General features: G+C 39.7%; 1 protein-coding gene across 5 annotated transcripts in view; it reads right to left on the bottom strand.

Annotated features, from left to right (window-relative positions):
• LOC111798393 (intermediate cleaving peptidase 55, mitochondrial) overlaps positions 1-8,815 on the bottom strand; it is a 9,261-nt gene extending 446 nt beyond the window's left edge. For 2 of the 5 annotated variants that reach the window (XM_023681499.1, XM_023681498.1), the window contains exons 1-14: positions 8,435-8,815; positions 7,256-7,330; positions 6,864-7,127; positions 5,948-6,040; positions 5,480-5,686; positions 4,805-4,908; positions 4,598-4,664; positions 4,399-4,506; positions 3,518-3,610; positions 3,251-3,341; positions 3,033-3,103; positions 2,233-2,288; positions 2,055-2,115; positions 1,006-1,223 (exon numbers count right to left, since the gene is read on the bottom strand). In XM_023681499.1, coding sequence (XP_023537267.1) covers positions 1,110-1,223; positions 2,055-2,115; positions 2,233-2,288; positions 3,033-3,103; positions 3,251-3,341; positions 3,518-3,610; positions 4,399-4,506; positions 4,598-4,664; positions 4,805-4,908; positions 5,480-5,686; positions 5,948-6,040; positions 6,864-7,127; positions 7,256-7,330; positions 8,435-8,482 — 1,452 coding nt within the window. In that variant the 5' untranslated portion in view covers positions 8,483-8,815 and the 3' untranslated portion in view covers positions 1,006-1,109. Of the gene's footprint in view, positions 1-1,005; positions 1,224-2,054; positions 2,116-2,232; positions 2,289-3,032; positions 3,104-3,250; positions 3,342-3,517; positions 3,611-4,398; positions 4,507-4,597; positions 4,665-4,804; positions 4,909-5,479; positions 5,687-5,947; positions 6,041-6,863; positions 7,128-7,255; positions 7,331-8,434 lie in introns of those variants that run through there. The other 3 variants (XM_023681502.1, XM_023681500.1, XM_023681503.1) reach the window with 3 other exon arrangements.
• Positions 8,816-10,278: the final 1,463 nt, after the last annotated feature.

A 10,278-nucleotide genomic window follows, 5' to 3' on the forward strand; every position in this document is an offset into this window, starting at 1 on the left:
AAAAAAAAAAAAAAAAAAAACGGCTAGTTGTAGAAGTGATTGATAATATAGTCGTTGTGGAAGACAATGAAAGGGATCCCGAGCGATGCTTGAGTCGAGCCAGATGCTTGTATCGAGGTGGAAATGAAATGGCAGGTATACGAGTGATGTGCAAATTATGGGCTCGTGTGGATGATGTCCTAAGATGATGAGTCTCTTCAGCCACTTTCGGAAGCATGCTCGGTGAGTTTTACTATCTTTCGACAATGGAACTCTTGCAATCTTCACATCTCAATGTCGATACTTGAGCAATGTCATCCATTCAATAGCAATGACAACGATCGTGATATGAACCATGACCAAAGGATTTCGATACCTCAAGGTCCAATTACAAGGACGAGAGCCAAGAAGCTACAACAAACCTTGTACACTTGTATTCAAGCTATGGTGAGCTCATCAAAGAAAATTCTAGAAGACGTTGGAGACCTCCCTTATATGTTGTGTAAAGTTGAACTTCAAGAAAGAGATGCATTAAATGCAACTAATGCATCTCTGTCTTGAAGCTCAACTTTTGCAGAACATATAAGGGAGGTCTCCAACGTCTTCTAGAATTTTTTTTTATGAGTTCATCATAACTTGAATATAAGTGTACAAGGTTTGTTGTAGCTTCTTGGCTCTCGTTCTTGTAATTGGACCTTGAGGTATGGAAATTTCTTGGTCGTGGTTCATATTAGATCGTGTTTCCTAAATTGGAAAAAGATCCACACACATCATCTCACCATCATCCGAGCACACCCCACATTTGCACATCACTAACACCAAGCTATAATCCCGACCTATTCAACCCTGACTCGAATATTGCTTCGGATATCATATCATATCATATCATTGCCTTGCATTCCACCATATTATTTAACACTCAAAACATTTCTACTCCGTTTTGATAATCACATTTGTTTTTTTAATATAAAAAACCAACCAGTTATTAAATGAGACTTCGACCTAAAGAACTGAATAAACACTAACCCGATCGCTGCCTGCAGGCCTCTTTCTAGTCTTGATTCTCAGAGATATAGGAATACATCTAAAGAGTGGAGCTTCTCCAATTGGATTGCTGAGTGTACATTTGATCAACTGGTTGAGGCTTTCATAAAATTTAAGCCATGCATCGTAGATCCAAAGCAGAAGTTGTTCAGCAATGATTCTATCTGATTAATTTCTTTTGGGATTGAACCTGTAAGAACCTGAGACAAGAAAGTATAACCCACTGACTCATTCCTAAGTATGTAAGAGGCAAAACAAATTGATTTTCAGAACCAGACATTGTAATATATGATCAAACTAAGAACGCCGGTATGAGATCCCACGTCGGTTGGGGAGGAGAACAAAACATTCTTTATAAGGGTGTGGAAACCTCTCCCTAGCATGCGCGTTTTAAAAACTGTGAAGGGAAAGTCCGAAAGGAAAAGCCCAAAGAGAACAATATCTACTAGCAGTGAGCTTGGATTGTTACAAATGGTATCAGAGCTAGACACTAGACGATGTGCCAACGAGGAGGCTAAGTCTCGAAAGAGGGTGGACACAAGGCGGTGTGCCAGCAAGGACACTGGACCCCTAAGGGGGGTGGATTAGGGGGTTCCACATCGATGGAAGAAGGGAGAGTGTCAATGAGGACGCTGGGCCCTGAAGGGTGGTGGATTGTGAGATCCCACACCGGTTGGGGAGGAGAACGAAATATTTTTTAGAAGGGTATGGAATCTCTCCCTAACAGATGCGTTTTAAAAGTCCTGAGGGAAAGCCCAAAGAGGACAATATTTGCTAGCGGTGGGTTTGAGTCGTTACAGCCTGGGACACCGGCTCTATATATCATACAATGTATGAGAAGGTCTACAAGCCATTTTCGGTCTCTGTCATCATTAGAACATACGATATATTCAAAATTCAAAGCAGCATAAGTTCAACCCAACTAGCACTATTCAGGACATAGTACCAATGGCTGTTGGCTTGCCAATGTGATAACTGAGCCAAAATATTATCAGAACCACCCATAAAAAACTCGGACTCGAACCACATACCTCGTGACCTGATTCAGTTATAAGGACTTCATCCTCGATCCTTATCCCGATACCAGCAAACCTGTAGAGTACATTCTCTAGTGAGAGAAAATCTTGTGGCAAAATATTTTTGAAAAAAGTATAAACAAAAGATGAGAGTTACAAAATTGAAGAACAGAATCCTATGTGTATACTTTACCTCTCTGAACCTTCAAAAGAGGATGGAACGTAAACTCCAGGTTCAATTGTTATTACCTACAGTGAATCAACAAGTTCTTAGAAATTAATTTAAAATAAATATTCAAACACATTATGGGAGTTCCCACATCAGTTGGGGAGGAGAACGAAGCACTCTTTATAAGGGTGTGAAAACCTCTCCCTAGCAAACGCGTTTTAAAAACCTTGAAAGGAAGCTTAAAGAGAACAATATCTACTAGCGGTAGGCTTGACCGTTACAAATGATATCAGAGACAGACACTAGGCGATGTGTCAGCGAAGAGACTGAGCCCCGAAGGGGGGTGGATTGGGGGGTTCCACATCGATTGAAGAAGGGAACGAGTGCCAGCGAGAACTATGGACCCCGAAGGGGGGTAGATTGTGAGATCCCACATCGGTTGGGGAGGAGAACAAAGCATTCTTTATAAGGGCGTGGAAACCTCTCCCTAGTAGATGCATTTTAAAAACTTTGAAGAGAAGCCCAAAGAGGACAATATCTGCTAGTGGTAGGCTAAGGCCGTTACACATTAATCGTTAGCATTACAAATCCGAGTGCACCGATATTCAACTTGTCTCCAAAGAATGGGAAATACTCTATTATCCTCGACAAATGACATTGTGACTGACAAGTTCTATCATGTCTACCGTAACAAGCAAAAGTTGTACCGTTCGAGTTTAAGCTCACAACAGTAACAGATGGGATAAACGTGTGCACATGAAGGGACGGGAAGACGGATAAAGAGAGAATCAGTATCCATACAAATGAATCGGAACAAAACTTACAACACCTGGCTTCAACGGTCGGTCGTAACCAACCCTGGCACAATCATGGACGTCCATACCAAGATAATGACCTAAGAAAGGGAATCCAAAAGAAAAAATAAAGGTTACTCAGGTTGCCAATGAGGAATGGATATCAAGTAATTGATGGACCTATGCGTTGGTGAAGAAAAAAGGTAGCATAACACTAAAAAGAAGTCCTTATAGAAGGTAAAAGGAACCTATAGACGTGGGATTTAGATGGTGATAGAAATCGCTTTTCCAGTTTTGCAAAATCCCAAGCTCCTTGAAGCCTTTTCGGAGCGTTTCCACCTGCATAAGTGTAGAATATGAGAAGGGTCGTGATGTTTTTCGGTTACCGTGTGAGCTTGTTAATCGAGGAACCGACCAAATGGAAGAAATCGAAAATAGCTACAAAAAGAACTTTAGAAAGACTATGTAAGCTTCCTCTAGAGGTGTTGAACAATGAATCAAAACGCCAAACTTACCGAGTAGTTATGAATTTCCAATATTGTAGCGCCAGGTTTGCAAAGCTTTATGCATTCCTTGTTTGTTTGCAGTATAAGCTCATAAAGCTCTTCCTGAGATACATTCAACTAAGCAAATTGAGACACACAAGAAAGAAAGAAAGGTAGGATCCAATAGAAAGAAACAAGATCGGATGCTTAAAGAAATGCTTATGTATATAAAAATGAACCAAGGTCACATTGCAACGGTCCAAGTCCACCGCTAGTAGATATTGTCCTCTTTGGGCTTTCCCTCAAGGCTTTTAAAATGCGTCTGCTAGGGAGAGGTTTTCACACCCTTATAAAGAATGCTTCGTTTCCCTCTCCAACCGATGTGGGATCTCACAATCCACCCCCCTTCGGGACCCAGTGTCCTCGCTGGCACTCGTTCCTCTCTCCAATCGATGTGGGATCTCACAATCCACCCCCTTCAGGACCCAGCATCCTCGCTGGCACACTGCCTAGTGTCCACCCCTTTCGGGTCTCAGCGTCCTCATTGGCACACCGCCTAGTATTTGGCTTTGATACCATTTGTAACAACTCAAGGCCATCGCTAGCAGATATTGTCCTCTTAGGGTTTTCCCTTTCGGGTTTCCCTCAAGGTTTTTAAAATGTGTCTGATAGGGAGAGGTTTCCACACCCTTATAAAGAATGTTTCGTTCCCCTCTCCAACTGATGTGGGATCTCACAATCAACTCTCCTTCGAGGCCCAGTGTCCTCGTTGGCACTCGTTCCTCTCTCCAATCAATGTGAGATCTCACACACATAATCATTGCTTGAAGAGTAGTGATGGTAGATAGCACGGTGGTCTATCCAAACAAAAGACTTTCACATTCACAAAAGCAAACATAAAGAAACAATACCTGAGCGGCAGAAAACTTTCCACAAGGCGGCCAGGTACGAGTAAGATCACTAACATAACCGTGCAATTCACATCCAACATCCATTAGAACAAAATCCCCGTCTCTGACCTGCATTTTTCACGTATATACGTACGAACGTTCATATATTTTTCTTCCTTCATAATAGTGAAGCTTAGGCACCACAAGTATATACACTTACTTTCTGATCATTTCGAGAATAATGTATAACACTACCATTACACCCACCACCCACCACAGGATTAAATCTGTACAGAGAAAGGAAATTGAAAATCAGTTGAAAAACTTCGCATAATTTAATGTCGCCTATCGAATCAGCATACTGATATTAAGAATACAATGCAAACATCTCGAAACGGGTACACATCGAAATATGAAGAGTACTCACGCCATCCTTTGAGCACCTCTCATTCTGCATTCATATTCTACCTTTGCTGATAACATACTCTCATGAGGATATGTCTTTGAATGAATCATTGTCTGCAAAAGAGCCTGAACCCAGAAAACCAACAGTAAGCATCATTTGTAAGAACTAAAATACACAGCATGGTGCAGAAATAGTTCTGGCATTATCATGAAATTTCATTGATCCTCCCTCAAGTTGAAGGGTTTTTTTTTTCCGAGTCAAAGAATAACGTTTATCGTTTCATAAATAAACTTCGGAATCTGCGGAAAAAGCAGTTTGTTTCTTTCCATAAACCCCAAAGAAGAGCTCTGCAAGCATGTTAGGAATAACGACTCTCCACAATGGTATGATATTGTTCACTTTTAGTATAAGCTCTCATGGTTTTGCTTTTGTTTACCCAAAAGGCCTCATACCAATGGAGATGTATTCCTTATTTATAAACCCATGATCATTCCCTAAATTAGCCAATGTGGGACTCCCTCCCAACCATCCTCAACCATCCTCAACAAAGCATTCAACCACAAAATCTTAGCTCTCTTTAAACCACCAGCCGAAAAGAAGCTCATAAAGGCCATGAACTACGGGAAAACCATACGAAAACGAAACTATTCATGATGAAACGCTATCTCCTATAAGCAATAAAAGGGTTGGAGGTACCTGGCAAGCAATTGAAGCAGAATCCCTCATTAACTTCTGCTCTGCTGTCGATTTTATTAACCGCAATTCGTGAGTAAAAAGTGAAATATCTTTCACACAGTTATTCTCTGCCGCTTTTCGAAAGGCCTCTAAATCCAAATAAGTTGGAGTGGCAGTGTTCGAATTATGAAACAACTTGGAGGACTTCCTAATAATATCTGGAAGGATCTGTAATCAAATACAGAAATATTGAAAGGACTTGATGAACAGTGAGAATGCTTCATTCAATTCCACAAAGACCAGTTTTTTTTCGAAAAAAAACAAGAATCGAAACCTTTTCATAAAAACAAATGAAAAAAGTACGTATAAACCGGCGTTTAAATTCAGAATTTTCGACACAAACTCATGAACGATGCTGGTCGCATCAGTATGTTTCCACCATAATCATATTAAAAGATGGAACAATAAACCTCCTTCAAATTAACTCACTTCACGCAATTTCTTCATTGGATATGCTTGATCAGCCTTGAAAAATTCCAATGCTGCATCAACTCCTGCAGTTTGCCCTTGCCAAAGAACATCCTGATATAATCAAACAAGCCATCATAATGCCACACAAGCAGAAGAACAAGATGAAAAATCTTCCGACCGACTACCCATAAAAATGTGAAAAAATGCCATCCACTCCCATAATCAACTACTTGTATTCTTATGAAATTAGCCAACATAAAGCCACACAAGCAGAAGAACTTGGTTGCTACATCACATTCATAAAACAAAGTTCATTTAGGTTAATTGATAGGAAAAATGTAACAACCCAAGCCCAAGCCCACCGCTTGCTGGCACACCGCCTCGTGTCCACCCCCCTCGGGGCTCAGCCTCCTCGCTGGCACCTCGCCCAGTGTCTGGCTTTGATACCATTTGTAACAACTCAAGCCCACCGCTAACAGATATTGTCCTCTTTGGACTTTCCCTTTCGAGCTTTCACTTTTGGGCTTACCCTCAAGGTTTTTAAAACATGAATACTAGGGAGAGGTTTCCACACCCTTATAAAGAATGTTTTGTTCTCCTCCCCAACCGATGTGGGATCTCACAGTTGGAATCTTGATTCAAAGAGTCCCTAATCACAAGCCTTGTAAATACATTCCAAGGTCTCATTTTTTCCTTCCATGTGTCGAGTTTGTTTTATGTAGAGGAGAAACCCTAATTTGGTTTGGTAATCTTTGATCTTTCTTGCCCATCTTTTCCCATCATATTTGTTCATTATCTCCTTATTGATGTACTCCTAAAGTAGCCAATGAGGATGAGAAAATGATGCCATTACCAAGTGAATACATGAAAAACGAAAAGAAATGCAGATGTGCAGACAAGAACATTTTTATAAAATAAATAAGACCAGACATACATAAGGCTTTGTTTCGGGCATGAACATGCATAATCCAAATTCATGACTCATAACCGCCAAGCCACCAGGTTGTAGACAACCAGTGATATATAAGTAATCAGCGTCTTGTCGAAACGTGTAAGGCACCACATCAGTCATCATTTTCACAGGCGCAGCAGCAATAATGGCCAAACCATTCTGTGGTAGAAGTTCTAGCAACCTTTTTCTTCTTGTAATATATTCCTCAGCAGTTATTCCAGGAGTAATTTCTCCTTCATTCAGCAACTACAAGGTCCAGGAGTTAAGTGACTATATTTCTTGAAACTTTACCAAATGATCCCCATAATTTTTAAATATAACCATAATAGAGGCAATCCTAGTGCATCGACTCAATACATTATGTCGTATCAAACCTGTGGATGAGATGAAGCTGTAGGCTGTCCAATGTCGAGTATCTTATTAGTACAATACGCCCGAAAAGCAACAGCCTACAAACCAAAATACAACAACATCAACAAAATCTGAAGAAGTAACTAGAAGGCTCTGTACTTTCAGAACTTGAAACAGGATTATGTTAAAATGGGGAGACGTTTTCATCGATCAAAGCTGAAGAAGAAACAAAATGCATACAAAATAAAAGAAGGGAGACAAGATTCATACAACTAATATAGACAAAGCACACCAATTGGCACGCAAGATTTCATTAAACTTATCTTTCAAAACTCTAAGATTTCATTCCACCATATCTCCAAAGAAGAACATTGACCACATTAAACAACAAAATCTTAGGCTCGTCTCTAAGATTCTTATCAAAAAGGAATTTAGAAAAGAGCCCATAGTTGTTGAGGATTGTTGGAAGAGAAATCCCACATCGGTTAATTAAGGGGTAGATCATGGGTTTATAAGTAAGGAATACATCTCCATTGATATGAGTGCTTTTGGGAAAACCAAAAGTAAAGCCATGAGAGCTTATGCTCAAAGTGGACAATATCATACTATTGCGGAGGTTTGTGATTCCTAACATGGTATCAGAGTCATGCCCTTAACTTATTCATGTCAACAGAATCCTCAAATGTCGAACAAAGAAATTGTGAGCCTCGAAGATGTAGTCAAAAGTGACTCAAGTGTCGAACAAAGGGTGTACTTTGTTCGAAGACTCCAGGGAAGGAGTCGAGCCTCGATTAAGGGAGGCTGTTCGAGGGCTCCATAGACCTTAAGGGAGGCTCTATGGTGTACTTTGATCGAGGGGAGGATTGTTGAAACTCTCCAAATTCCACAATCTTTGATCAGGGAGACAATTGAGCCTAAAGCTTTGCACAACAAACCAACAAGCATAGAAAACTCCTCCCCTAAAAATGATAAAAGATCAAATTCCATCCAACACCGATATATGAAAGAACTTCTACAATTATATTGAAAAGAATGGTAAACTGTCTCCCAAGAAGCTCATTTCTGGAGAAAAAAGCGAGTGATTTTGAAACCAAGCAGCATCACAAACTGGGTTACAACATATGAAGAAGAACTCAATTCAACAACGCAAAAACAGATAATTATTTGCAGCTGGGGTACAAAAAAGAGTGACGAAAACGCACTTGCTTGAACGTTGTTCTGGGCAGAAGTTTCTGGACTAGATTTTGCATTGTTCCTTGACTTGTTCTAGCAACTTAGCTTCAGATTGTGGACAAGATTGTATGTTTCTGCACCCTGCAATTCGGCAAATGGAAAATGAAGATACCTCTTAAGTTTCGGGTATTAGGGGTACCTTTAACTTCTAGGTCAGACCCACTTCCAATCGTTCGCTTACAACATGAACACGAAGAACACGGCGGCGCGTTTTGAGCAAGCTTTTACTCAGTGTACAAGTCCCTCCGGCCTCCGCCCCCCAAAAGAAGTCTCGTTTCAAGTAATAAAGGTTGAACGGAGGCGATGAAAGTGGGGAAGTGTAGAGATTTGAGATGGTTCTTGTTTGTTTGTTTTTTTTTTTTTTTTTTTTTTTTTCCCTTTATATGTAAAATTAGAGAATAAAGGTTTAATGATTCTCTAGATTTTGTTCCTTTCTTAAAAAAAGATTTAAATATTTGTAAGATATGAATACACCAAGTGTTATGGTTATGCTTGTCTAAGTCGTGTTATCTATGGTTGTATGTTAGATGTCCTAGTCATGCTTGTCTAGGACGTGTTGTCCATGGCCTCATACCCGTTCCAAACTCGTTTTACATGCTTTCATCTTAGATAGAATTTTACCATTTCATGGTGTATCAATACAGGTATGATTGTTCACCAAAATCATATCTCCACCCATCAAGGCTAAAATGCCCCAAAACGTGGGATATGATTAGTTGTCACTTCTTCCTACCTTCAGTTATCCCAATCATATTTGTCCAAGACGTGTTGTCTATGGTCTCATACCTATTTCAAACTCCTTTTACATGCTTTCATCTTAGATAGCACTTTACCATTTCATGTTGTATCAATACAGAGTATGATTGTTTACCAAAATCATGTCTACACCCAACCTATTTCAAACTCCTTTTACATGCTTTCATCTTAGATAGCACTTTACCATTTCATGTTGTATCAATACAGAGTATGATTGTTTACCAAAATCATGTCTACACCCAACCTATTTCAAACTCCTTTTACATGCTTTCATCTTAGATAGCACTTTACCATTTCATGTTGTATCAATACAGAGTATGATTGTTTACCAAAATCATGTCTACACCCAACCTATTTCAAACTCCTTTTACATGCTTTCATCTTAGATAGCACTTTACCATTTCATGTTGTATCAATACAGAGTATGATTGTTTACCAAAATCATGTCTACACCCATCAAAGCATTCCAAAATCATGTCTACACCCATCAAGGCTAAAATGTCTCAAAACATGGGATATGATTAGTCGTCACTTCTTCCTACCCTTAGTTACGTTCTTTACTTATAAACATATAACATTGTTTTCTTCAATTCTTTCAAATCATTTTCAAATGTATTTCCTCGCTCACGAGACCAACTTTTCGAAGAATCTTTCATCAGTGCTTGTGAATGACTAATTTTTCTCAATCTTTTCGACCTTAGTTCCGTAGGAGCAAGTCAGAAAGATTGAGAAATAGAACCATCTGATTTGATTCGTTCTCAATAGCCATGTGATGATCATCTTAGGGTGATCCTTTTGTCGACGGATGCTCCTATTACACTCGTAGTCTCTGAAGGATGAGAACCAACTATGTAGCATCTACATCGAGAATTCAAGTATTGTATACGTCATTAGTCCGATCCTTTGTAGGAACTACCCATAATAACAAACTTGCACCAAATTTCCCACGGTTGACTTGTTCACTGAGTTAGAACAGTGTCTACAATCGTTGTCCCGCTGCTGCAAGAGTGCGATTGTGACACCAAGCACATATATTAGTAAATTCAACATAAGTAGA

This window comes from Cucurbita pepo, chromosome LG07, assembly GCF_002806865.2.
Source record: "Cucurbita pepo subsp. pepo cultivar mu-cu-16 chromosome LG07, ASM280686v2, whole genome shotgun sequence".
NCBI classification, from domain to species: Eukaryota; Viridiplantae; Streptophyta; class Magnoliopsida; order Cucurbitales; family Cucurbitaceae; genus Cucurbita; species Cucurbita pepo.